The following is a 27,706-nucleotide window of genomic DNA, read 5'->3' as shown; positions in this document are numbered from 1 at the left end:
TCTTTTCCATAGTGATTTTATTACTGGTTAGATTTTACAAATTCTGATATCCGAACAGACTTCCACCTTAAAATTCTAAAACAAGAAAGCGACCATTGGAGGGGGGTTGATTTTTTTTCCTTTTTCTTTTTAGGGCTATTCAAAGTAACAAACTTTTTTTGTTGGTTTTTTTTCTTTTTTACATTTTGCTCTGGTCATAAATATACAGAGAGAAAAAGAGGGAGAGAAAAAAAAACGAACAATTCATCCAAAGTATGAAGATAAAACAGTATTCCTAAGGCACGTGGCAGTCTTTGAAAATACGGAAGCTCTCAGCCAACTTAAATTATTTGTTGTTTTCCTCGCTCAGTACACAAAACTGTACAGGGACACAAATGTTGTGTTGCACATATATCTCCCAAGTAATTCCTCAGCACACACCGATGCGTTAGCCAGACGCACAATTCTTTTTTTCCCTCTGTTTCCAGGCGAGATCCTAAAACGTGGTTAGTTAGTTGCTCAAAGCCTCTATTTTTAAAATACACTTGGAATTCAACTAAATTTCTTTTTTAAAGAAATTGTGGGGACCTGGGGGGAGGGGGTGACGAGTCATTAGAAAAGGTTGGTAAGAGTCGTTTGTGAAGGGCTGTGGGGCTCGTGGCCCTCCAAGTTGCCAGGCACAGAAGTTAAGACTGACGTCACAGTCGGCAGGGTGGGGCTAGTCAAGTCTGTGAGGGTGGTGGGCGTGCTGGAGGGGCTGAGCGAGGCGTTGGACAGCTCCGAGGCAGGCCCCGATGGTGTCCCTGTCTGCAGCGTGGCATCGGACGTCTTGTCCACGCCCGTGTTTTCCTGCCGTAGAAGGTTGCGTCTGAACTTGGCCCGGGCATTCTGAAACCAGACCTGTGTGGGACGACAGGATAGCACTGGTTAGGGGAAGATAGGGGGGTCTGGGGGAAGCAGCAGGTCTGGGCTGCTCAACCCAGCCACGGCCCCGTGGGAGGTCTAGAATGTCCGCACCACATTTTCTCCTTGCGAAAATGAAATTAAATTCTATTTTCCCTGCTTGCTGGCTATGGTTGGGTTAGTCTTCATGCCGGCCGGGGCACTTCTGAGCGGAGCCCCTTGCCATGGTACTGAAACTAGGCACAGCACAAAAGACTTGGAGATTCAGCAAGAAAGAAAGAAGAGATTACTGATTTCATGATGACATAAAATATTTTGGACATATTGGATTAAACAATAAATACTAAAATTCATTTTATCAGTTTCCTTGTATGTTTCCTTGTTACCACTAAAACTGTTCAAATACTCTTGTTGCATCCGTCATGCCCTTGAGTACAGAGAGCGCCAGGGAGACAGACTGAAGATTTACTTTCACTTTTTCTGGGGAACATCACACACAGACACACCCTGTACATATCAGTAAAGATGTACACAAAACTCACCCTGTTCCCACCGACCACATCAATGTAGACACCCTGAAGTGCCCAGGGGCCCAAGTAGTGCTTAACAGGAGGCACAGGAAATCCAGGTCACTACTGGGGACTGGAGTAGTTATTCCTCCCAAAAGGAAAAAGTCCAAAAGCCAGGGCCCCTTCACTTCCTTCTGCGTAAGACAACCCCTGGCCAGACGGTTCCCCATAAAAACGAAGGGCCTTGGGGGTTCTGAAGACTCCAGGCTGCCCAGTTGTGTGTTTCCAGATGTGTCTGCATCTGCCTGTCTTCCCAGTGTCTCTGGCAGGCGTGGGATGAGCCTGCTCCTGACTTCACCCTCAGGACCACCCCATCTGCAAGAAGCCACGGTGGCCTCAAGCCCCCCCCCCTCAGACATCCTGACACAATTCAGGCTCAATTAGCAGCTGAGTCTGGCAGGCAGGAGAGAGATGTTCCTCACTTCATGGGGAACAAAGCTGGCTCCCTAGAACACAGATTACCCTCGAGGAGAAAGCACATTTCTCAGCTCTCCGCCTAAAGAAAGCTTATCAGTTCTGTTGGTTGTGGGGGTGCTAGCAGATGAGTGTGAGGTTTCAAAGACCACCATTGCCCATCCAGTCAGGCCCTGGCCTTCTGGCTGTAGCGTCTGCAGTGGGAGACTGTTCATCTCGGAACGGATGAGACAGGAATGAGAGAGCCTTCCTCCCAGTCACATGAAGGCCACGCAGTGAGAAAGGCCAGGGCCTGGAGCTGCTCCCCAGGCACTGTCCGGGCCTGCACATGTGGGCAGAAGCTGGAGTGGAGCCCTTTGGGTCCTGGGAGTGTGTTTGCTGCTCATCCTCAGGGGCTCCAGGACCTTGGGAAGGCTGGAAGCCCTTAGCTGCTGCCTGTGAGCTATTTCCCAGGCGTTGCCCCAACAGCTCATGTGTAAACAATGACACCATCTTCACAGCTGCCTTCTCAGCTTTACAGGATCCCAGGCACTAGGAATCTGTTCGATGGAAATCTAAAGTCAACTGCAACCTGGCTACTCTGTGCAGTCAGCCCATGTGAGGCTTCACCAAAATCCAACTGTAGGCATTTCAAGAGGTCCCCTCCCCAAAGAATGCAGAAGGCAGGGCCCCGTCCAACCCTACGTGTATGACAGAGAAGGGGAAGGTTACATGTTGGCAATATGCATATTGCTGTGGCTGGGGCGCACATGAGATAATGGTGCTAACATGACTCGTGGATCAGGCACCTTGCTATCCTGTACCATCCCTGGTTAAAGCCTGAGACAAGCCAAGCATGTGGTTTCTATTACTAGTCCTACTTTATAGATTTGAGTTACTTACCTATGATCACACAGAGGCTAAGCTGATTGAAAGCAGGACTGTTTACCATAAAAAAGTCCATGCTCTCCCTACCATATGACCCTGAGTAGGTCAGCAAGTGAGTGGATGGACGGATGAAGGAAGGAAGGAAGGAAGGAATCAACTTTGGAAGTAGAAAGAGCATTCCATGCCTGGCTGTGCCAGTGACCAGCCACGTGAACTCTGACTAGTCCCTTTCCTCTGGGCCTGCCTCAGTTTCCTACATGTACAGAAAGATGGTTGGAGCACACCGCATCTCCGTGGCTTCTTGTGGTTTGGATGGGCTGGGATCCCAGGGCAGCTGTGAGCAGCTCCACCTACCCACCCTCCAAAAGCCAGAGCCCTAGCTGGTCAGCTGCCTCAAGCTCCTCTCTACACACAGTAGCTCTGGGTTATACTTTGGGGACAGCAAGGCCAAGCTCAGGCACAGAAACAGCAGGACACAGCTAACGCCACAGAGAGTGAGTGCCTCAGCCTGACACAGAATGGATCCTGGGGAGAGGAAAACACACCATTGTGGTGTGTCCCTTGTCCAAGCTTCCACTGTCTGAGGAGCCTTTTTGTTTGTTTGTTTGTTTTTTGTTTTGTTTTTTTGCTTACTAACCTCCTTCCTCAGATTACTTTCATCAAGAAGGCTGGGAGAAACCGGCATGGTGGCACATGCCTGTAATCCCAGCACTAGGGAAGCATAACGCAAGGAAACTGTAAGATCGTGAGTTCCGGGACAGCCTGGATGACAAAACAACCCCCCCCAAAGCAAATATCCTGGAACACTAAGGAATCCATCCAAAAGGTAAAGTCTCATGTCTCAAGATACCATGACATTTCTTAGTGCATCAACGGTCTTATCCAGTGTCAACCACATAGCCTGGGAAGCATGCCACAGCCACTCCACCAAGCTTTGGGGAAATGTCTTACAACAAAAGGATGAGGAATTACAGCCTCTTAGCGTGTAGGAAGCTGAGGAAAGAGGGTAGCCATGAGGTTGAGGCCCGCCTGGGGGCTACAAAGTAAGTGACAAGTCAACCTGAGCTACAGAATAAGAAAGGACACCCCCAAAATCTGGGACTCTAGCTCTGTCTATAGAATACTTGCCTACCATGCATCAAACCTGAGCTCAATCCCCTGCTCAGCACAAACTAGATGGCGGTATCACATGCCGACAGGCAGGAGAAGGAAGGACCAGGAGTTCAAGTTCATCCCAACTACCTATCATGTTCAAGGCCATCCTGATATAGACTGTATCTCAAAAACATCAAAAACCTGCTTTGGAAACAAATAACAACCCCATTACAGCCTTTGGTTTTACAGTTCATGACGAAGATAACAGTGGTGGGTAGTCTTACTCCGTAATAAAACCAGGCCGCATCTGAGCAGAGCTCTGAGTGTTTGGTCCATCTTAGCTCACCCTCATTGTAGCAACCTGCAAGGAAGGCTTGAGTATTAGTGCCAGTTTACAGGGGTGGGGGCTAAGGCACAGCCAGGGAGAGGCAGAACTAAGATGTGGATCCCTTTAGGTCCCATCCTTCATCCTGACCATACAGCCTCAAAATTATGAATCACTGGGCCTGTGTTTTCACAGTGACATGTCTCCCTATTTTTCTTATGGGTCTACATGGTGGTTCTATTACTTTGTGAACTTTTAAAAAGATTTCCTCAAGGAACTAAAAACAATAGGCACTGGATAGAACTCAAGAGCTCTTAACTGTAGCCCCAGGTCTGTCATTAAATAGCTGTGAGTGGGGAGTTTCTCCGCCTCCCTGGGCTAGGGGAGCCTCTCCTTCAGAGCTAAGAGGTAGAGCACTCGCCTAGTATGTACAAGGCCTGGCTTGGATCCCTTTGACTGTAAGAAATGAAACAAAAGATTCAAAGCAAGTCATCTGTGAAACCCCCTCCCGGTGTGTCTGTGTCCACCCTGAAGTTGTCCAATGCCAGACAGGACAATGACCATGTTATAACTCACCTTCCCTTCAGGGAAGCCTCCACCATTTCCTGCACCAGCTCAGAACATCCCCCCGACATGTTATTACTACACCCACACCCCTCAGAACTCTCTCCTGGGCTAATGACAACTAACTAGTGATAGGAAAAATGGTTCTGAACCATTGGCATTTAAACGTTCTTCTAAAGTAAGTTATTCTTCAGATTTCACAGGTGGGGGCTCAGGGCCAGAGAGGAGGAATGCAAGCACCAAACACTGAGAGGGGATCTGAAGCAGTCCATCATGTCCCAAATCACCAACCTCACCCCAAATCACTCCCAGCCCAGATTCCACTGATAGTAAGTTCTACCCTAGGTTTTGTACTCACAGCTAAGTCCTAAAATCTCAGCTGTAAAGACGAAGAAGAGAGAGACGCATGACCAGTTAGGCTCCCAGGGAACAGAAAGGACCTGTGCAGATTGATTCAGGTCTGAAAGGAAGAGAGATCTTCCCCTAGCCTACAGGTGCTGAGTGAACCTAGGCAGCTCAGAGAGGATACCCTGTGGTTGGCTGACAGTCACCAGCAAAGGGTGGCTTTGGGGATCATCATGGACTTATCTGCACTGTGCAGAGGGGAAATCCTAATGGGGACTGCCTAGTGCCCCCCCCCCACACACACACTGATCACACTCAGGGGAATCTGTGTACTTTTGTCTTTCTGTGTCCAATAGGTGAATGGCTTCAAGGCCAATACATTCAGTGATCAAGCGCCTAGCACCAGGAGATACTCGGTCAGATGAAAGAGTTATTAAGAGACAGCTAAGCTGTAAATCCTCCTCCTGCCTCCAGGTCAGCAGGGTCAGATCCTCTGTATGAAGACTGAACTGTGAACTTTCATTTAACCCAGACAGCTGGGAGAGAGACGTGCCCCACTCGGTAACCCTTTTTACAAATGGGAAAGCTACGGCTCAGAGAAGGTAACTAATTTGTCCAAGACACACAGCAGGTAAAATAAACCAGGTGTTTCTGAACTTCAGATCTCCCCTGTTTCAGGCCAGGTTTTTCTGAACTCCAAATCTCCCCCGTTTCCCAGTATCCCACAAAGAATCTGGGAAGATTTAAGCAAGTTAACCAGAGAAAAGTCCTCAGCTCAGGCTGGCCCAGAACTCAAGGGAGACTGGCCTGGGGCAGGGGGAGGGGCAGCAGGAGGTGTCCTAGGAGGGTCCCAGACCTAGCCCCAAGACAGAACAGTCTGAAGGGAATTCGAGCAGCCAGGGTTCCCCAGAATCCAGGCTTGGGACTCTATCATGATCTAGAGGTCACTGAGATCTGTATCACAGCCACAGCCAGCTGTTGTCACCACCACCGCTACTGCCAACCCCACAAGCTTGGTTTCATCTTGTTTTCTTTTCTGACAGAGCCACTGAAAATTTCTTAAGAGAGGCTGCACAACCCTTCTCCTGATTTGTCACTTAGTGCCTCGTGTCAACCTCTCAGCTTTGATCGCCAGGACCTGAGGCTGAAGGATGGGTCATGGTGGCCTGGACTTCAATCCCAGGACCTATGACAACATATTCAGGTTACGCAGTCTTGCAGATTTTTGTGGGGGCAATTTTGTGTGTGTGAGTGTGTGTGAGAGTGTGAGTTTCTTTTGGTTTTGGTTAAACTTCTTTCTCTTAAGCTGGGGATTAGAGGATGGGGGGTGGTCTGCCTTGTATGATGGGATAACTGAGGTCTAACAACTAGGACTGTTCAGAGTTTATCACAAACTAAGTGTTATCCTTAACTAGCATCCATTGAGCATAAAGCATGCTCACCTACAACACCCCAGTAGCGTCCCCCAGCTGTGGCATGGGTGGGTGATTTCTTCTGTGCATTTTACATAGAGTAAACTGAGGCTCAGAAGACTTAAGAGGTTTGTCTAGCTCTGGGGATGAGCATCGGAAGACCAGAAACTTTGAAATCTGTTGTCCCCACATGGTGCCAAAAGTTTGGGCCCCAGACTAGAATTCTCAACATCTTTGGGGGTGTGGAAACCCCATCAACGTTCCAGGTCCTGCAATCAAGAAAGCAGCCCTTGCATAAGCTCAATTCCATCAGTCCCAAAAGCACTAAACCACCTCCGCCCATGCTCGAGAGTAGACAAACCACTAGACCCCGCAGGTCTCCAGGCACACCACCCCACCACCAAGCCTGGATGGTCTGGGAGACAGACAACGTAAAGCAAGCAAGCAAACAAACAACAGCAACCACCCACCACACAAACTTGAGCTGCCAGAAGAAAAGCCACTGAAGAATGACAGGAGGCAAAAGGCAACTTGTGCCACTAGCCATCCTGTGGGCGGGGACAAAGCAGGGGGGCTTTAGGTTCATCTGAAACTCCTAAAAACTAGAGCAAATTGGAGCGTTTTGAGCAATAGATGGTAACTAAGAATGGTTTACAGAAAGAACGAAAGATCAAGTACCGAGCAGAGGGCCACATAGAGAAAAAAAATGAGGATGAAAATAGGGAGTATGACAATCCAAGACAGACTACAAAGGGAGAAACAGGCTGAAGGCAGGCAGGTAGAAGGTTCTTCCAAAGTCCTGCTCTGTTTGAGTTTCTGCCTCAGGTCCTGGCAGCCGAAGATGCCCCCACCCTGGCCCAGCTGACCTGGAGGACTCTCTTGGTGAGGCCGGTCTTTTGCGCGAGCTGCTTCAAGTCCTTGGCATCCGGATTGTGGTTAATGGCAAAGTAAGACTTCATTGTCCGAAGCTGGTGGTGCTTGAAGGAGGTGCGCATGCGCTTTGTCTTTTGGCTGCTGGGGTAGGGCTGGTCACGATCCAGGTGTTCAGCGTCGTTCTCATTACAGCTCAGAGCTGGGAAAGGGACGCAGAAGCGGCAGGTGAGTTTCCTGACTCTGCCTGGTCCGCCAGATCCGAATCCACACCCTCACCGCCACTAACAAACACACCTAGCCTGGGAGCCCACTTGTGTGCATACACAACGCTGAAATGGGGACATGGAGAAAACGAAGGCTTCTGAAAATGTGGCCTGCTTAGGAAACAGTGGATTCAAACCCAATTCTTGGAAAAACAAAACACCCAGAAGCCATCATGTTGCAAAAGTTGCAGCAGTGGAGACTTGTTGGTGGTTTTTGGGATTCCAGATGCTGAACTAAAAGGCTTTCTCTATCTTTTATGTGTATTTATGTTGTGTGTGGGTGGGGGAAGGGTTCTGGAGATTTAACTCAGGTTCTATGAACGAACTTGGCAGCAAGCCCCTTGACCCACTGAGCCAGCTTGCTGGCCCCTAAAAGGCTTTCTTTGCAGTGCACAACTGCTGGACACTTAAAGCAACTCTTTTTACAGATGTTGAGGCTGGCTCACAAAGAGAAGCCAGCAAGCCCGCCTCTGAGCCTCTGATAGTTTGCCAGCCTGCACTCTTTTGTTTCCCAAGCACCCACCAAGGAAGACCCTCAGCAGGGACTGGCACTAGCACCTAGAAGATGCTGACTGACATCCCACTTCCGTCAACCCTCCCTCCCCAGAGAACTGAGTGTGCTCCAGCCCCCCCCCCCAGGTTGGGAACTGCATTTTAGAGTTTAATCTTCAGCACTGTCATGTGAGCTGTTCCGAGTTTTGTAGAAGCAAATGGGGTTCGGGAGAGTTAGGAGAAGCTCAGCTGCCTCAGAGAGAGCACAGTACGTAGATCTTGCTGACAGGGGAAGAAGTTGGAGGAAGGTGACAACATACATTAGATGCCTACCTTACACTCTGGCTTAATACGTGTCACTGTTCCCACTTTAGAGGTGAAGAAACTAAAGCCAAGGAAAGGAAGTCACACTCACACACTAGTGAAGGCTGAGCCCAGAGTCAAAAACTGGAGTCCCCCTGTTTCCTGCTGGAAATCCTCCAGGGGAGCAGAGATAAAGTCTGGCTCTTGGGGAGCCTGCCCCACCCCAAGGGGCTTTCCTGAGGCCGGAAGGCCTCTTGGTTGGGGAGGGGTTAGAAACTTTGTGTCAGAAACTGTTCAGCTGATGTGGACACACACGAACCATTTCATCCTGTCACCCCTTCTTTAAGGGATCTTTCACCATAGTGCATGCCTAGAATAGAGGCGTCAAAATTAGCAAATAAATGTAAATGGTGTCCAGTTAGATTTGAATTTCTGATAAATAACAGATAATTTTTGATATGTCCCAAAGGTTGCATATACTAAAAATTTATCTAAGGTTTACATGCTGCTCAGGACATCCCTAAAATTTTGCCCCAAATTCAGAACTAAGTGGCTATCTTGACAAGACTACCGAGGACACACTCTCGGGGGACCTTCCTCGCCCTTTGCCCAAATGCCACTGCCTCCGTGGAAAAACTCAGACGATTGGGGTCCCACTTCTAAGCTTGAAGCTGTAAGCCAGGGGCGACACTGTATCAAGGCTTGTATGCACGTGTACCAAAGCATCCAGATGCCCCCTCCTCCTCCCGTCCAGAGTTCCCGTCCAGAACACCAAGAGTGAAGATTGTAAAGGGGGTCAGACTATGACTCCCACTAGCCAGCCCCACTAAACCCGTTCAGGGAATGGAACCTCTCCTTTCTCCCAGTCCTCAGCTCTGCCAGGGTGGGGCAGCCCTCCCCCACCGAGAATCTCTGGGCCCCTCCCTCTGCCCAGCCCCCACCTGGGCCTCACTGCTGTTAATGAGCTCCGTGGGGACCCTGGCGCCCTGTAGGCCCAAGGGAGGTGCCCTAAGCCTACTGTGGGGGAAGGTGGTATCGAGAGGAGGGAGGGAGGGGAAGGAGGGAGAGACGGGAAGGAGGGAGGGAGGGAGCGAGGGAGGGAGGGCAGAGATGACAGAGGTAGAAAGCTAGATAATGGAAAGGGGAGGGGGCGGGAAGATGGACAGACCCAAGGGAGAGGAGTTGGGAAATAGAGGAAGAAAGGCGGAGAGCTGTGGCGACACGGGGGAGGGAGCGATGAATGGGGAGTCCCGGAAATAAGGGGGATGTGTGGCAAGGAAATCCTCGTGACAGAACTAATCCCGGGGCTCAGGGAGACAAGGACCCTAAGGAGAAGACTTTTCCAAACGACCATTGGCTAGGAAGTCGAGCCCGCAGAGAAGAGCTGAGAAGCGGCCCAAGGTGGCCAGGCTCCGGCCCCGCGGGCGGTGAAGACGGCTTGGAGCAGAAAGATGCAGGACCGCAGAGGAGGAGCCCTGGCCCAGATACCCCTCGCTTGCACCCCAAAGGCCCGGGCGGTGTGGGGATTCCCCCAAGATCGAGTCTGGGGAGGAGCAAGGGGCTGAGAGGAGGGGGAGGACCAGGGCTTTCTCCCCCCCTTTTTTTCCTCTCAATTAGGCCGATTCAATGGAGCTAAAGAGCTCGTAAAATCATGAATAATTTACTCGTGATCTGTTATTAACCCATCGGGTTTCGAGCTCTTGTCGCTGGGACTGAACCTGTAATCAAATCTGACTTCGCCTCATTTTACTAAAGACGAGACTGTAGGTTCAATTGTCTAAATAATGGATTGGAATCAAATCAGTAATTACGCCGCCACACACACACACACACACACACACACACACACACACACACACACACACACACACACACACACACACACACACAGCTGGGACTTGGGGAGGCCAGGCCGGCCAGGAGGTATGTTCCCGACTCCCGCGGCCGTAGCGCGCAGATCGCGCCTCAAAGTGCACGTTCGGGGCCCCTCGCGGGCTCCGGCCACCGATCGCGCGTCCCGGCCGACCGGCAGCCCCATTAGGGGTTCCCGGAAGGTTGTATCCCGCCTCTGGGGCAAGGGTAGCACGCCGGGACCAGAGGGGCCCCGGGAGGAGGGCGGCCACGGCTCCCGCCCCGGAAGGACTTTCCGACCCTGCGACCCGAAACCTGGGTCGCCCTTCCCGGAGTCCCGGGCCCAGGGACCCCCGCTGCGCCCCTTCCCACCAAGCGCTCTACCTCCCCAGGCAAAACAATGTCCAGGAGCGCGGGTTTGCAAAGTGTCCCTGTGTCTGGCCCCTGGGTGCCGGGCGCTTGCTTACACAAGCAAACTGGTGTCTTCGCAATCAGAAGCACGCGTCCACCTTCCACTCGCGCTGGTCCCCACACACAGCCCACAGCCTCACCCACCAGGTCCCGCGCTTCAGCCCCAGCTGCCCCGTGGCGCACACTGAAGCCATTTCTCTCCGGCCAGAGCCCGGAGAAGACGGAGGAGACTAAAGACAGATCTGGGGAAGCCTGGCTGGACCCAGCAAGCAAAAAGAGTCACTTTCGCTTCCCAGCTTAGTCCCGGGAGCCCCGAATAAGTGAGCCGCACAGCCACCGCCGATGGGCTGAGCGCTGCTCCTCCCAGAACTGAGAGTCCGGGTGGGCCAAGACCCAAGACCCGCGCACGCAAGAGGAACAAACTGAGAAACACAGAGGCGGAAAGAAAAGAACAGAAAGGACGGACAGGAGAGAGTGTGGGGGCCAAAGAGAAAACAGCCAGGCCTCTCCGGAACCCAGCCACCAGCCACATCTTCCCGCTGCCTCCTGGGAAGCACAAGGCTGAGCAACAAAAAAAAAACAAATGAAATCTCGAAACACCTCACTCTTTTCGCACAATCACAACTGGGTGCTGACCTGGTGTGTCAAAAAAAAAAAATCAGACCCCACACACATCAGGTAACCTGAAGCTTTCTTAGGGGGCTGACACTCCTGATAGAGGCCGCCCGCCCGCCGCGTTTGGGTGGAAACGGGCCTGCGCCGGATCTACTCTTTACTTTAGGGCTTGAATGATGAGGATGTGAGCTCTAAAGAGTCTGTAGCAGCACTTAGACAAATTTGAAATCGTTGAATCAACCACCACTTCACCATCCATCCAACCGGGGGTTGTATTTCCTGCTCCCCAATCGGTCCCAGGACCCTCTACACAGCAATTTCGTTGGAGCGAAAAAAAAGGACCTACTCCGCTTGTCCCCCATTTCCGTCCCGAAGCAGTTCAGTCTGTTTAAAATCCTAACGACCCTGATTTCTTCCTTCCCCACCGCGGGCACTCTACAACCCGGGGTTTGTTTTGTTTGCAACCCCAAACACACACACACTTGTGCTTTAGACTAGAGAGGAAAGGGAGGAAGAAAAAAATCTCAGCAGCCGATTTGTTGCTACAAATTTAAGAGGGAGAATAACTGCAAATAAACTAGTTTGGAAGCCAGGCGAGTCCTAAACCTTTCCCGGGCCCTGAGGACTTCGGGTAGATGTTGTGGGGCCTTAGAACCTCCGCCACTGTCCAGAGCCAGGATGGTGAGGGGGTAGTCTCTCAGGAAAGGCCCGCACTTCAAAGAAATGTGAATTGAGACCCCTGCAGCCCAATGTGAGGACTCTCCTGCCCCAGCTACGTGGGCCAGAGCTGCCTGCTAGGCGAGGAAAGGCAATCTCGGAGACCTGGCGGTGCCCAAGGATCCCGCTGGACAGAAGGAGTACCAGCTCTAAGCCTGTCGCCCTGGAGACATTCCATATGACCCGGCTGCAAGCCAAACCCATTGGTGCCCTCAGCCACCGCCAGCCCTTTCTCTTGGGGCCCTCGCAGCCTAGCTCTGATAGTTTCCCTACCTTCAGCCACTCGGAGCCTGTTTGGAATCGACGCAGCCTTGCTTTCTCTCCCCGCACTTTCTGCACAGCAAAGCGCACTAGGCAAACCAAAGGAGTCTCCAAAAGTACAATTTCTCTGCGACAGTGTCCTGCACATGGATCACCAATGAACTAATGCATTCTCACCTAACGCTTCGGTCAAAGGAGCACCGGCTGGAAACCAGAGGGTTAAAGTCCCTTCTACTAGGCACCCTGAATCGTAGGGCCTGGAAAGCCAGGGGCCAGAGCAACCGCTGTAAGCCAAGCACACTGAAATCTTTCCCGCAACGCGGCCAAGGCTTTCAGAAGGTTTTGCACTCACCAGCATTGTAGGCTGCCAGATCCGCCCCGGGTCCCGGACTCTTGCGCTTTCTCGGCCTCCCTTTCTGCACAGTGCCCACACCGTTGTAGTAGGGAAGACCCAGCGGGTTAGCCCCGGCTGCGCCCAATCCTGCACTTTTAGCGGCTGCCGCTGCCGCTGCCGCCGCCGCCACGTCGGCATGGTTGAAGTGTGCCGGGTATTCGCCCTGCAGCAGTGCCTCGAAGTGCAAACGGCAATAGACCAGGCTGTCCTTCATGCCGAAGTGGTCACCGGTGGTCAGCATCTTGTTACACGTGGTGCATGTGAAGCAATTGAGGTGGTAAACCAAGTCCCGAGCACGCATCACCATCTCTGAGGCCGAGATGCCCAGGTGGCAGCGGGCACAGCGCTGTACTGAGAACCGCCTGTGGGGACCAAGGAGGGAGGGGCTGTGGGACAAACGGTTGGCTATCCCCCCATGTACCCGTACTCCTCCTCCAGGCTCCGGGTGCTGCTGCTGCTGCCACTGGGGGGGTCCCCTCCTCAAGATGGACAGTCTGGACTTGACCGAGAGGATTAGTAGAGAGGGAACTAGATTTTAACCCAGGACTGGCCCTATCTGAAATAGCTTCCCTTAACCATTTTCACACCCACAAGATATTCGACTGTATTCAGACTGCGAGCAAGTCTTAGGAAAGACTTTACTTAGGATGGGGAGAAACTCCCTCACTTACCCCTTCCTCAACCTTTGCCCCTGCCCTCCAGACCAGCACCTGGGAATCCTACACACCGCTGTAACTTGGAAGAAACAGAGGTGGGGAAAGAAAGAAACAGAGACAGAGAAACGCAGGAAGAATACATAAGTAGACCCTAACTCTAAAGCGGGGGAGGAGAAAGCGGGACCTCAGCTCCGAACCCTGGCCAACTTTTATTACCACCCCAAGACCCCGAGCTGCTGCGCTAGCCTCCTCTCCCGCCAACTGGGCTTCATATCAGCCATGCCGCCGGAGTTTGGGTGTCTATTTCTATCCTCCTGGTTGAATCAAGAAACTTCAAAAGGGAAAAAAAGTGTGAAGACCTCCCCCACCCAAGCTGAGTTTTTGAGCATCCTAAACTCGGAGAGGAGGCTCACTTCAGCTTCATGGTTCTTTCCAAGAGTGCCTCAAATTGCTAATGGAGAAAGTTGTCACCAAATTTGGTGGGTGCTGGCATGGACAACGAGAGTCTTGGGTAGGGCAAGCTTTGCTGGGAGGGACAGAAAAGGAGGTTCGGGTCCCTGGGGGCCAGCGGGTCTGGGCAGGGCGTACCTGTAGTAGTCTTCTTTGCAGTAGATGCTCCCGTCCTTGCTGAAGCAGGTGAGCTCTGACTCCAGGTTGAGTTTGCATTCACAGCACTTGAGACAGCGCATGTGCCACTGCTTGTCCACTGCCAGCAGGTAGTACCTGTCAGAGATCTTGCCCCCACAGCCCGCACACAAGGCAGCTCGGTCACTGCTGATGGACGGCATGGTCTACAAAGGGAGGAAGACAGAACGCTGTGGGCCGCAGCCTACAGCCCCTCTCCCACCAAGAGAACCCGCCCCGAGCTCCTTCCCTGGCCGGGAGTAGCCTTGAAATTCGCCCAGAGGGCAGTCTGGAAGGGCAGCCCATTTTCCCCGTCTAACAGGCCCAATCTGAGCATCCAAGGGACCAAGCTGCGCAGCTCAGCCCCAGACAATCACCCAGTCAAGCTGCAGCCCGTTTCCAGTTCTAATTTGCTCTCGGGCCTTAGGTCTCTCTATTCCTGCCCTCCTGCCCTTGGCCCCGAATGTCCCGTTGTTTTTAAGTATTAGGATAGAGGGGGCTCTTCCAGTAAGCTCTCCAAGGGAATTCATCGAACTCTATTAAAAGCGCCGGGCCCCAGGAAAGCGGCAAGAGGTAAAGCAAGGCGAGTACTCAAAGTCTCACTACACACACACACACACACACACACACACACACACACACACACACACACCACTCTTCAGAAAGGCAGCAGAGTTCCTGGCCCCAAGCCTCAGTAGTTCCTGGATCCTTAAACCAAAGCTTCAAGCAGGGCAGGTCCAGCAACTTCTGGCTCCTCTGCCACACTAACTGGGTCCCACTTGGGTCTTGGGAGAAGGTTAAGTGGAATATAGGCCCACCTTCCAACAGGGTGCAAGGCAGGCCCAGTCCGAATCTTTTCCTGACCAAACTGAGGAGCACAGGGGGTTTACCCAAAAAGAAGGGCTCAGGGGAAACCGGGAACTCACTGAGCTATGTGGCTCTCGCTTTGGACGGGAGAGGCTTGGACCAGGCTTCCCACCTACTCGGTCTCTAAAGGTCACTTTGCGGCCGCTGCTTAGGCAGCGTCTGCTAGTCTGGCCCCGGGGGAGGCTATTTGGGGCCAGGATGGCGGAGCCAGGTACAGAGAACCTAATGGAGTTTCTGTCCGCAGGAGCCAGGCCGGAGCCTGAACTCTGAACCATTGCCTGGCCAAATTTGGCCCGCTAGGAGCGCGGGGACACGATCAACGAAAATTGCTAGTCCAGAAGTCCCAGGGCCCTGAAACTGAGCTGGGGAGAGAGCCCGACAGCCAAGAGACTGAAAGCGACGCAAACCAGCCAGAGCCACAGGGCTCCCACCAGTTCTCCCTTTTCCCGAGGCGCCAGCGGCCGCGCCAGCAGCCGAGTGGGGAAGAATCAGGACTGTGGATGGAAGCGCCTGGCCAGGGGAGAAGAGCATGGCCTCGGGTTTCCACTTCTAGAACAACGATCTCCTCCACTCGAGGGGTCCAGATCTGGGTTTCAAGCTTGATTCCCTCTCCGCCCCAGCATATTTCGGCTGAGCCTGGTGCCCCGGTGCCTCGAACCCTGACCAAGGGTCCCAGCCTCGGTCCAGGGCATCTCGAAGGACTCTCCCTAAAGTTCGGGGAGCAGAGGCTCTGGCCGGCCTCGCCTGGTCCCAGCTCTCAGTCCCAACTCCACAGCCGCGCGCCTACCGTCTCCGTGTCGCCGCGGTCGATGGCGGAGCTGATGGCCGGAGCCTCGCTCTTGGCCCTGCGGTCCATCTCGTCGATGACCCCGTGCACCTCGGGGCCCGACAGACTGTGGAACAGCATCGCGGCGGGACCGGGGACGCGGCTGCCCCGAGGAAGGGCTTGCCCCCCGCCTCAGCTGCCTGGCGCTCCCGGCGTTAACCGGCCCGGTGCATCGCCACCGCGGCCCCGGCCCCGCCCGAGCTCGGCTGCGCCCCCAGGCCAGGCTCCGGGCCCCGGGCCCCCGCGGGCCAGGACGCCTCCCGCCGAGGCGTGGGGGCTGCTACATCGTGGGGCGCCTGGGCGGCGGCGCCTAAGCCAGGGTCACAAGGGCAGAGGGTGAGGTGAGGGCGGGAGACCAGGGCAGAGGTCGGCGCCCGCTGAGGGCGCTTTTACGCCGCGGGCATCGCTCGCTAGGCTCCGGCGCCCAGGGCGCAAATCAGGGGCACAAACTCTGCCCCAGGCGGCGGCGGCTGCAGTCGGGGTTTACCCAGGAACAGCCAGGTGCTCGGGGCTGCCCAGAAGCCTGGACGTCTCTTTCCCCCCCGGGGTGTGTTCTCAACCAAAGGCGAACTGGAGTAGGGGTCTCTGCGAAGCCTGCGAGCTGAGCCGAGCCACCGGGAGAATTGAAGAGGAGGAGGAGGAAGAGGAGGAGGCGGAGGAGGAGGAGAAAAAGGAGGAGGAGAAAAAGGAGGAGGAGCAGAGTGGGGGGAGGAGGAGCCGCGGGCCGACGGCCCAGCCGCGCGCTACGCTCTTCTAGCGCGCGCCGGGCTCAGCCTCGGTTCTGCAGTCCGCGCCAGCGCAAGCCTCCGCGCCTTTTCTACAGCCGCGCCTGACATCACGTCCTGCCGCCGTGCCATTGGCCGCCCGGTGCCCCAGGCCTTGGCAGCGCGTGCTCCGGGAAGGCGGGAGACCCAGGGGGAGGGGAGAGGATAGAGGAGGAGAGAAACGGAGAGAGGCGGTGGTGGGAGCTGGTGGGCGAGGTTGGTGGAGGAGGCGAGAGGGAGGGAGAAGGGAGAGCGCGGGGTTTGTAGTTTCTAAGCTGCAAACAGTTTCCCGTGTCTCTTCTGGAAGGAAAATTAAACCTTTCCTGCCGTCTCTATCCTAAGAAAGCACAGCCAAAGAAAGGATGCTTCAGGAGATCTCCACTCTGGAACTTTTGCCTCTGGAACCTGGGGTGGAGGGGCAGAGAAGACGGGCACAGAAAACAGTTTTGAGAGCCTTGGGCTGCTTCCCGCCCAGCTCGCCTTTGGTCTGGGGCGCTGCTCTCCGGCTATGTGGGCAGCGGCGCAGGCCTCCTGGGGACCAGGCTTAAGAAATGTGGGAGCAACGACTCCCCACGGCAGCATGTCCTCGCTCCAAGCGAGACAGGGACTGCACCCTCACGCTTGTTGCTCCTGGATTTCCCCCGAGCCTCTCAAATCTGGAATTGTGGAGGAAAGCAGGTTTTTACGAAGTGAGAGAAAAAAGCAAGGAGTCCATAACTCTCCCATGTATGTGCAGTGTGACCCCAAGAAAGTGACTCAACCTCTTTTACCCTGTTTGACTTTCTCAATGGACAAGAAGGTCCCATCTTTTTGGGCGTTTGGGTGTGATGAAAGACAGAAATGAATGGTAAATGCCTGGAACATAGTAGGCGCTCAGCAAATTCCTTAATTGCTCCCTCTTTTCCCTTTCCTATTCAAAAACTTCTTGCTCTGGGATACACTTGGTAGTTCTTAAACTGCCATTCTCTTCCTATGAGGCACTCCATGTCACTAGCACCCCCCCCCACAAACACACACCCTATGGTGTTTGGGTCCATCCAGACACATGGTTGCACGAGAACCAGCAATAATATGCCCTGCCCAGCAAATCCCAACCACCAGCCCAGACTGAGTCTCTTAGCTGAACCCAGGGCAATGGGTTTGCTGAACAGGGATTCGGGAAGTAAAAAGTGATTTTGAGTGAAAGGGGGGGGGGCTAGTCAGTTACAGATACTCTTCTTCTGGGTTCATTTGCAAGTAGTTTTAATTCTCTGTAAGGGCGGCGGGTGGGGGGTGACTGTAGAAGTGTGGTCTGAAATATCAGTCTGTCCGCCTGGCACAGCCAAAGGGAAGCCAGGACCTCTGCAGCTCACCTCCAGGGCACACAGCTGGGGCAGCATGAGACCACACTTGCCACACGCTGTGCAAAACTTTTGCCCACGAATATGTGTTACACTTGTGGTGCCCAAGTTTGTGTCCATTGGGGAAATGCTCAATCTCTTTTGGCAAAAATACAGCCAGCACGAATTTTAGCTTTATTGGCAAAACCATAGCCAGGAACACTAGTGTGCAGGGGGTGCCTACAAGTGCACATCAGACCCAAGGGCGCATCGGAACACCCCACACCAACACTTCCCTGCTCAGGCGAGCCTACTTAGTCTCTGAGCTCCAATCAGGCAGAAGCTCTTCAAGTTATAGGTTTTCGTGTACTCATGCATAAAGATGCCCTAACTTAAGTGGGGCTTTGGCGGCGCGCGCCTTTAATCCCAGCACTCTGGAGGCAGAGGCAAGCGGATCTCTGTGAGTTCAAGGCCAGCCTGGTCTACAGAGCGAGTTCCAGAACAGATTCCAAAGCAACCCTGTCTTAAAAAACAAAAAGGCAAAAACAAACAAACAAAAGCCCTAACTTGAGGGAAAGACCATCAATCTCATCCATCTAGAGACAGGAATGAGTATATTCATACAGACAGTCAAATTCAGTGCCTGCATAAACCCTGGTTTACAGTCACCTCTAGGAATATACAGGCACGTTATTCTGGGATATCTGGAACACTTTTTTTCAAAGAAAGTAGTAAATGAAAAGTGAATCTGAGTTCATCAGGATGTCGCTGAAAGGGTAGGAAACTCTTTTGTAAGAAGCTTGGAGTGTGCGTCCTTGGTGCTGGCTGGACTCAAGGGACTGCTTCATAGCTTGAGAGGGGGGTACACAGTGACCCTTGCTAAGAGCTACTCAGGGGACAGGGAACTATACTCATAAAGAGATGTACACCATTCGGTACCCACCTCTTTGACCCGCAGTCCCCATCAATCCTTGGCCTGAACTCTCCGGGGCCGTTGGCATCGCCACCCAAGGCGCTTCTCTATTTATCCCTCCGCATCCGGCTTAGACGCTAAAACGTCAGTTGGAGGCTGAAGCGCATCTCCCGCAGCGGGGCGGCATCTGGGCACCCCGGCCCTGAGTTCAGAGGCCGCTAACTTTGCTAATCACTGGGGGACGTCGCGCAACTGCTTTGCCCTGTCCTCGGAGACTAAGCAAGGCGAGGAACAGGCTGTAAACACAGATCCTGACACGTGAGTGACATTTACACAGTTCGAGGAGCTGCAGCCAAGGGAGAGGCAGGGGGTGGGGTGGGGCGAATCAGGCAAGGACAGGTATCTGGGACATTCACAGAGGCGTGGAAGGGCGGTCCCTCGACCCCCTTCCCCGGTCAGGGGTAAATCATTCTCAGCTCCCGGTACCCTGCATTTTGTGGAAGGTGACAGGTGAACCGGATTCAGGTCTGGCCACTGTCGCCGCTGCCTACTTCCCCACCATCTGCTTCCCGGCAGACTAGCAGACCCGGCGCATAATGAGGTAGCAGCCTCCAGCCGGCCACCGTGACTAACTCAGAACAAAAGCTCTGCCTCCACGCCTTCTCCAACAAAAGGGCCACCAGCCCCGGCGCTCCCTAAAGGCTGCAGGGCTGCCGGCTGCCGGCTGCGGAGATGCCGCGCGCAAACTTCCCGGGGCTCCCGTGGCTGGCGGCGCCACCGAGCCGGGGCCACGGAGGGAGGAAGCGCCCTGCACAGGCAGAAAGTGAGGCCAGGCCCAAGGAGGAAAGAAGGGGAGGAGGGCGCGGGCCTCAGCGGAACCAGTGTGATTGATCTGCTAGCTGTTCTCGGTGCTCCGTCCCGTTATTAGAGACGGCCAAAGCAGGGCCACGCAAATACCCTCGGAATCGCCAACTAATTGACGCTGCAGGCAACTATTTCATTGTGCGCGCTGGTTTTATGTCTTCATAGCCGGTGATTGACAAGGTGTAATTAGTCATCTCACTCGGTGATAAACATGGGCACCCTCCTCCCGCGGCATCAGGCCGAGTGTACCAGCAGAGGAAGCGATAGTTGACGCTGATATACCATTAAATCAAAATGAAGACGTTCAGAAGTGTGTGTTTGCTGTGACGCTCTCGTGGTTTATTTCTCAAATACGGCACCAACAGATTTACTTGATTTGCAAGTTAACTACAACATTAACTGGTTTTATTTATTTTGCCTCTTTCCTTCCTCTTCCTAGGCAGGGATGTTACTCTTGGAGTATGTGAAGACAGTTTGCTTTTTGACAAGCGAGCGAGCAGGCGCCCAGATTTCTGCAGCCTTTGGAGTCTCCCCGGAGGGAAAGACAAATAGAACAAACCTCGGGCTGGGGAGACATCCCGGAAGGGTTCGGAGCAGGGGAAACGCCCCGCCCCCAGACTCTCCTGCCTAGGCTTGGTTACTACCAAAGGATCGTCTCAAGCTCTGAAGATGGAGACCTCTCGAATAACAACTGTGAGGGAGAAAGAGGCTATGCCAACATTTCTTCTCAGTCTCGCTGCGGAAAGAGCTGTTTTCTTAAAGCTGTTGGCTGCAGTCACAGGCCCAGTGGCCCACCGCTGTTGACCCTGTCCCCTGTGTAAAGCATAGCTTCTCTATACTTGCTTGTACCATTCAACAAATTTGCTAACTAAAGTGGGTCTTGCTCAGGAAATCTCTCTCTCTCTCTCTCTCTCTCTCTCTATGCTGTGTCTCTGTCTTTGTCTCTCTGTCTCTCTGTCTCTCTCCCTCTCTCCTGTTACTGATTACTTATTTCAAAAACCTGGATATTTTAAGAGGGAAGAGGTCTGATTTGAGAGTATGCACTGAACAAAGCCCTCAGCCTTCAGGTTACTGCCACATGCCCCCAGGAGACCCCACTGGGGAACACCTCCTGCACTTTTTTGTCTTCTTTCTAATCTCTGCTTCTTGCTTGTAGAACAGAGAAATGAAATGACCCCCCCCACACACACACACACTGGGCAAAGGAGTGTGGAGAGGAGGCAGCATCAGGAAAAGGTGGGGTGAGGGTCACAGGGATGGCAGAAACGCTTTCTGGGGACAAGGAGATTGCTTTATATTGATGGGCGAGTTGTCCGATGCCACCAATCTGCTCAGGCATGGCTCTTTCTCTATGAAATCCACTCACTGCTTTGGTCATACACACAGAGATCTGCTGATCCCCAGTATTGACAATGTAAGTCAATGGGGCCTTCATTATTTCCAAAAGGAGCCCCATGTCTGTGACACTGGAACAGAGAAGTAGCTTGGGCCTGTGACAAGCAGATAGAAGCCCAGTGCTTCCCCTCTTCTCCCTGCAGTGTCTGAACAATTTCAAAACTGCTTGGGAGCAGCTAAGAAGGTTGGAGAACTAACCAGGGTGCCCTCTCTCTCTCTCTCTCTCTCTCTCTCTCTCTCTCTCTCTCTCTCTCTCTCTCTCTCTCTCTCCCTATCTCCCTCTCCCTGTTAACTGCACTGGACTTAAAATGAAACACGAAATGTGAATTTCAGGTTTGAACATGGTGCAGCAGGAAGCGTGAAGGATGGCCGCCCTTTCCTCCACCTGTCTTTTGGTAGCAAGTATTAATATTGTATTAAGTGCTATGAGAAAGTAAGGGCTGTGGAGAGGAATGTGTTCAGATGCAATTTTGTCAAGGTTTTTAATCTGTGATTATGGTTCCAGATGTAGAAACTCCCGGAGGAGGGAAGTGAGGGGCTGTTGGCATGTGACATGTGTTTTAAGGTGTTTGGCAGTGTTTCTCAAAGTGGTGACAAAATGCTCAATTTTATTGCAGGGAATTGGTAAGAGAAATAGGATTTCTAGGTCACAGATTGTTCACCTTCAGCAAAAAAAAAAAAAACATTATTGATTAGGGTGCGGAAAGTTTGTGTTTGGGCCTTCCTCAAATCACTTTGTCAACAATATAAATCTGTCAGATCAAATTATTCTTAAAGAATAATTGCAACAAAATACACACTAGCTAATTGCAGTCTCCCCCTCTCCAGGTAATTTTCACAAAAAGTTATACTCTGTTCTGGAATAAAAAGGAATATCGCAACGAGAGGCCTTGTATTACATGTGCTACAACCACATCTTGTACCTAGAGAGTCAGTTCTTTTCAATCTAGTCCAGAATAACAACCAGTCCCAGAAAGGGCATTTTGTTAACCCCTGCTCTGCAAGTCTTTCAGGAAGGGAGAGAGATAGACAAACAGAGAAATACATTTTCTTACCCGAGGAACCAAAGTTGTTTAAAATCAAGAGAGCTCTGCTGGAGGGAGTGGGGATGGTGGCAGTGGGGGAGGCAGAAGAGAGGGCACCAGAGGGCTGGCATCCTCTCATTCCACAGGCTGGATACTAGAAATCTTTCCCACCAGCCTTTCTTTATTCAAAGGCATCCATCCCTTCCTCCCTCTAAGAATGCAAGGCACCCTAAACTCCATTTTGAACACAAGTTTCTCTATAAATCTTTTATGAGCTTCACATACACCAACATTAATAGATTCGGGTGCCCAGCCATGGCTCACTAGCCTGAAGGTGGGTTTGGTAAATATTTCCATAAATCAGAAAGAGGTTTTGCCTCAAGATTCTGGGCCTGGTTTCTCTCTGGATCCCCCTTCAAAAATCCAAGACACTGTAACCACTTGCTGACACTTCTGCTGCTGTACAAGCCATCCTGTACTTAGCATACCCATTCAACCCCATCCTTTCTGTCTCCTAGCTGAGGGACACTGCTTTGGGCCCTCCAGCTTTGATATTGTTTTACAGATCATACTAGGCTTCAACCCAAATTGAACCTTTTTTAGGCATTTTTACAACTGGAAAAGTGAGTTTGAGAGAGAAAATGGCTAATATGACTATCATCTTGTCCAGAGTTCTTAGAAAGACCCTTCCCCAGCCCCAGCCCAACTTTGCCCAGGTCTGATTAGCTGTACAGAGAAGTTGCTATTGTCTCTTTAGGTGAGGAATGAGTCATTTCCCACGGACACTTCAGCTGAAACCCAGCCCCTAGGCACACCCCCCAGCATTTTTTATTCTTCCATTAATTAAAACAACTAATGTCCCATTTATTATCTTTGCATGAATGGAAATCATTAGAGCCCTTGCAGGTATATGGGAAATTCTGTTTGCTTAAGTATTCACGCTTTGATTTCCTATAGATTCATTTTTTTCAAGCATTAAGAGATTCAAACAAAACAAAAACAAAAACAAAGTCTCTGACATTTTGCAATGAAATATGAAAACTAGTTTGCAATGAGCTTATGAGGATCTCTGGTAGGAAGAAATGTTCAGAGGGCCCTATATTAGCGCCAAAGCTGACCCTCCGATAATAGGGTTCCTAGACAGTTAAGGTAGACATTGATAGGTTAGCAGAATCAGGTTTTTAATTTGTGCTTGTTTGGGGTCTGATGAGTTCATCCAAATTGACTTTCAAACCACTGTGTCCCCTCAAAAGTGAGTAAGAAGAAAAGGCAGGAAAAAAAGGCAGTGGACAATTGGGTTTGTTTGAAACTCCCCCCTCAGTTGACCGTTCAGCTTACATCTCCATTTCTGGGGACAGCCATAATTAAGAGTGATCTATCTTGCATTTACTTCTCTTTGCAAGCAGTACATTATCCACTCTTCCCATGCTTATTAAACAGTGCCACCTGCACCAGATCCAACAAAGCTCTCCCATCAGCGCCCCCCCATTAAGGGTCCTGGATCATATTTTACCAGTAACTGAAGCTCAATTGAATAGTTGACAATGAGTCAAAGCAGCGATTTCCAGGACCCATTTATGAAAACCCTTTCAGCAAAAAATATGAATTCCTCAAATTGTCATCTTTTATAAACCTGTTTCATCTCTATATAGTAGCTCAAGCAGCAATTAGCAAGTTGTTAAATTAATGAACTATCCTCTGTATGTCGCCAAGGTGCCTCCAGCACAAATGTTCATAGGTACCAGCCAACGAAGTCAATATTTTGTCACTCAAAGCCTCTGAAGCTGGCCACCTTGATAACCCTAATGGTATAGAAAGGGTCTGAAGAGCCCAAGACAAGGCTAAGAAGCAAAGGACAGTTTTCAAGAAACCAGCCATGGATCCAGAGAAAGGGGGAGGCAGAAGAAAGTGAGGCAGAGGCAGAGGAGAGAGAGGCAGAGAATGAATCTGCGTAGACAGCAGTGGCCTAAGAAAGGCACAGGAAGTTTGTAGCAAACTTAGGACCCTTTCTGACATTCAAATCCAAAGATGATGATTTACACGTCTTTAAGAGCCTCAAATCTCACTGTGGTTCTTTCTTTTAAAAGCTTCCTGCTTTGTTCCAGATACTGCTCACCATTGGTATTGTGGACAGCTCTGCATCTGGGAGAGATTAATTAAGTGATAGGTCAGACACAGTGAGGTGAAAGGGCATGTCCACCCAATCAGGGGGGACTCTTCCATTTCAGGGTGGATCAACTTTTTTTTTTTGAGAGACCGGGGCGGGGGGGGGGCGCAATTTTGGTTCCATCTCAAGAGGGGATTCATCAGTAAGGATGTATGAGCTTCTCTGATGAGGGGTACATAGCTGGAAAAGAATATTTTGCAGACAAAAAAAAACCCACTAAAAATCTACACTGTCTTTTTAAGGTATAAAAACAAGTCCCAACTATCAATCCTGTCTGTAAGCTTAAATTTTCCAGTCTGAGTGAGAGCTCATTTTCCTAAATATGTTTCTTTTACAAAATAGCTAATTGGATGGTTATAAATAAAATTGCTATATAACAATAAAATTTAAGAGTTCATTTTCACCCCCTTCTCCTCTCCCTAAGTGTGTGATGCAAGGCAACTCCTTCCTCAAGTCCACTTTTAATTTCTAGGAGGCAAAATGAGAGAAAGACATAGGAAAGAAAGGGAAAAGGGGAGCAGGAGAGAGGGGATGAAAAAGGAAGGAAGGGGGATCTAGATGTCATGGACCAAATTTTTCCAAACCAATTAGAGATTATCTTTAAATATCCATCCTCCATCTCTCCATACCTTTCTAAGTAGACCTTTGATGATAAATTAGTTAATTGGGGAAATCCATGTGGCCATTTAGCTTGGTTCCTAAGCAGAAGGTGTACAGGACTTTAGATCCTATCCCCAGAAATGGTTCCCTCACCATTTCTCAGTGGTGCATCAGTGTGGGTCAAAACTGGTTGCAAAATGGTGTGTGTGTGTGTGTGTGTGTGTGTGTGTGTGTGTATAAAACAGACAGATAACTGGATAGGCAGTCAAATGTAAACTCTGAGTCTGTGAACAAGGCTGGGTCAGGTTAAAGTGATTGCTCTGGGCAGATGCCAAATAAGATATTTGGAATATTTTTACTTCATTCTTGAAAATATCTGCTAATGAAATTCCCACTTTCTAAGGTTTTCCTTATCTTTTTCTATTTTCTTTTCACATGGGGGTTAAGCAATGGTAGAGCTGTTATTCAATTGACTAGCCATTTCCCTTTGCAAAAGGAACCAAATGCTAGTTTCTTAGTTACCCAATTCATTAAATCATCTGGGATCTATCTATATTTCTAAAACTGAGCAGAAATACTTAACAGCCTGATCAATAGCCATTGACCGTCAACATACCTCGCACCCTAACATGCACAGCTTGATCATGTATATTTGATCACTGAAAAATTCAAAGTATCTTTGGTAGTATATATCAAGCTTCCCATAAAATAGTATGTCTCTTTCCATGGTCTTAAAAAAGAATATGAGTTGCTCTCTCTCATGCATTCATCTATCCATCCATTTACTCTCTCTCTCTCTCTCTCTCTCTCTCTCTCTCTCTCACACACACACACACACACACACAGAGAGAGAGAGAGAGAGAGAGAGAGAGAGAGAGAGAGAGAGAGAGAGATCCTTCCTGGAGAATTTATTGCTCATATATTTGATGAAGAACAAGGTAATTAACTGCAAGGCTGTACATCTGGGCAACACTTCATATCCATTGCAATAATAAAACACTTTTTCACATTTTAGCAGAAGAAAGGCTCAGTCCTGCCCACAGATTCAGAGGACCCCAGAGTCTCTGTGTGCAAAGCCTCCTGGTTATAAATCTCGCCTTCTTCTTAAGTGATGGCACACACAATCGCACCAAGGGGCACCAAGTTTGCTGTGCTGGAGCATGGCAAGAAAAGCTGGCCCCTTCTGAGAGCTTTAGCACCAGCACACAGCGGTTTGAAATGCATACAGCTGGTCCTTCCACCCCCAATCTGCTTGGCAGCAAACTGGGCCAAGAGTCCAAGGGCTTGTCCTGTGAAGGGCCACAGGATCCTAGGGGCTGGTTTCCTGAACATGTGCCACTATGATCTAGTTACTCCAAAAAGGAACCATTTGTGTAGAATTTTCTCATAGTCAGGGCTCAGAAAACAGTTACCAAGTTTCTCCATAAATGAACCCACAGATCCATTCACATCACTCTAGGGATGTGACCCAAAGAATACATCTGGTAAACCTGCTCCAAGTTCCCACACAAATCCTTAGAACCTCAACCCCAGAGACCACCCTACCCCCAGCCTGGAAAAAAAATTACCTGCAGAACCTCCCATCTCCAGAGTCCCCTGCTCTGTATTGCAAACTGTGCCCAGCACAAATTATTCGGGGGCCCTTTCTTCTAAAAGCAGCAGCATCTGGGCCGAAGATCCCTCCTTTAAAGGAGGGGGGAACTTCATATGATAATACGTGTAATATGATATGGAATGACAGAATGCATGACAGTTGCCCATAATACAGAGAAGTCAGTCAAAGGACAGAGGGGACATTTGGATAATTACCATCCATTGGCTAGTCAATCACTCGAACACAGAGAAACTGCACAAAACCCACAATGGAGTTGGGAAACAAAAGAGACCCGAGCCAGACTCAGGATTAACCGGTCTAAAGCGATCTAAATGCTTTTGTGTCTGAAGAACTGAGGCTCCGGGGTTGCCCCCCCTCATCCCAGGGAACTAATTGCGGGGATCAGAGATAAGGCTCTCTCCCTCCTTTCCTATTTCTCTTTGTAGACTGCTCACCACGCAGTGAAAAACAAATGATTTCTCTCTGTGTGTTCATTAAACTACTTTAAAGTTAAGGGGTGCAGGAGGGAAGCTAGGTGTAGCCCCCTGTCCAGAGGTTGAGAGGCTCCCCCCTTGGAAGGTGTTAGAAAAGACTCCCTTGGGCTTAATTCTTTGTCTGAGGGTAAAATCTTTCCTTCTTGCCCCTGGAAGCAAATGCACCTGACTGAGGCTGGGCAGCTGTCTTCGTTCTGGCACAGATGGACGGCTGGTACCTGGCTTTGAGCGAAAAGTCTCTCTGCTTCGCCCCCACACCAGAAAAACACCCGCTCCCCTGTCCCGAGTTAAAGACTCGAACTGCTCATCTAATTAAGTGGGGGTAAAGGGGTAACAGAAAAGAGCGTCTAGCCTTCAGCATGGGAGGGTGCTGCTGACTGAGACGGTTGTAAATTGTGGGCAGAGAGGAATTCTTTCTAAATTGAGGAGTGAGAAAGAGGGAACAAACCTTTCCAAACTGGGAAGGAGAGAAAATGGGCTTGTTTGGGAAGAGGAATAGAGATCCACTTCTTGCTTAGGGAAAGGAGAAGAAAAGGGGTGATTCCTCTAAAGAGACATCAGGAAATGGTGACTTCAGAGACCTAGAGATGATAGTGAGAGAGGAAGAGAATTCCTTAAAAGAGATGGACACTAGAGCTCCGTACTCGAAAGCCAGACCCTTCACTCCCAGGACTGGAAGACTAGTAACTATCACCCAGTTCCTTCCAGGCCCTCGAAGGTTCCGGGCTGGGTGGCAGCCGAAGCGTCTATGCCGACCTGAGAGTGCCCGCGGTGGCCCAGCCCAGTGCCTTGCACGCAGTCCTCCCCGGAGCCTCTTACCTTGGTGAGCCCTCGGCAGCGGGTGTGGCCGGCTCTGCGGGCAGCCCCGGGCCAGGGCCGGGGCGCGGGGGGCGGCGGTACAGGACTGGGGGGCAGCAGCAGGGCGAGCACTGGCGGGGCTGGCAC

At 51.1% G+C, this 27,706-nt stretch overlaps 1 protein-coding gene and 1 long non-coding RNA gene across 4 annotated transcripts in view; one reads left to right on the top strand and one right to left on the bottom strand.

Moving 5' to 3' along the window:
- Lhx2 (LIM homeobox 2) lies at positions 1-27,650 on the bottom strand. 3 transcript variants are annotated; one of them, XM_005082086.4, is made up of 5 exons: positions 27,581-27,650; positions 13,898-14,100; positions 12,612-13,015; positions 7,340-7,545; positions 1-879 (listed from the first exon to the last, which is right to left on the bottom strand). In XM_005082086.4, exons 2-5 carry the CDS (start codon positions 14,095-14,097, stop codon positions 592-594), a joined length of 1,098 nt encoding a protein of 365 aa, XP_005082143.1. In that variant the 5' UTR covers positions 14,098-14,100; positions 27,581-27,650; the 3' UTR covers positions 1-591. The 3 variants fall into 3 exon arrangements, with proteins under 3 accessions (XP_005082143.1, XP_012977436.1, XP_005082141.1); XM_013121982.3 differs by lacking the exon at positions 27,581-27,650 and adding an exon at positions 27,210-27,341; XM_005082084.4 differs by lacking the exon at positions 27,581-27,650 and adding an exon at positions 15,588-16,399.
- Positions 27,472-27,706, top strand: part of LOC121136060 — a 15,357-nt gene continuing 15,122 nt past the window's right edge. The window contains exon 1 of the long non-coding RNA XR_005873168.1: positions 27,472-27,584. This is a non-coding gene — a long non-coding RNA (uncharacterized LOC121136060). The remainder of the gene's footprint in view (positions 27,585-27,706) is intronic.

Source organism: Mesocricetus auratus, unplaced genomic scaffold (assembly GCF_017639785.1).
Source record: "Mesocricetus auratus isolate SY011 unplaced genomic scaffold, BCM_Maur_2.0 Super-Scaffold_100047, whole genome shotgun sequence".
In the NCBI taxonomy this organism is placed as follows: domain Eukaryota; kingdom Metazoa; phylum Chordata; class Mammalia; order Rodentia; family Cricetidae; genus Mesocricetus; species Mesocricetus auratus.
This window is presented reverse-complemented; position numbering and strand designations above follow the sequence as displayed.

Coding starts and splice junctions, on each gene's coding strand:
- Lhx2 (XM_005082084.4), bottom strand. CDS start 15,707: ATGCTGTTCCACAGTCTGTCGGGCCCCGAGGTGCACGGGGTCATCGAC. Junction 13,016..13,897: donor TGCAAAGAAGACTACTACAG/GTACGCCCTGCC, acceptor TGGTCCCCACAG/GCGGTTCTCAGTACAGCGCT. Junction 7,546..12,611: donor TCTGGCAGCCTACAATGCTG/GTGAGTGCAAAA, acceptor TCCCTTTCCCAG/CTCTGAGCTGTAATGAGAAC.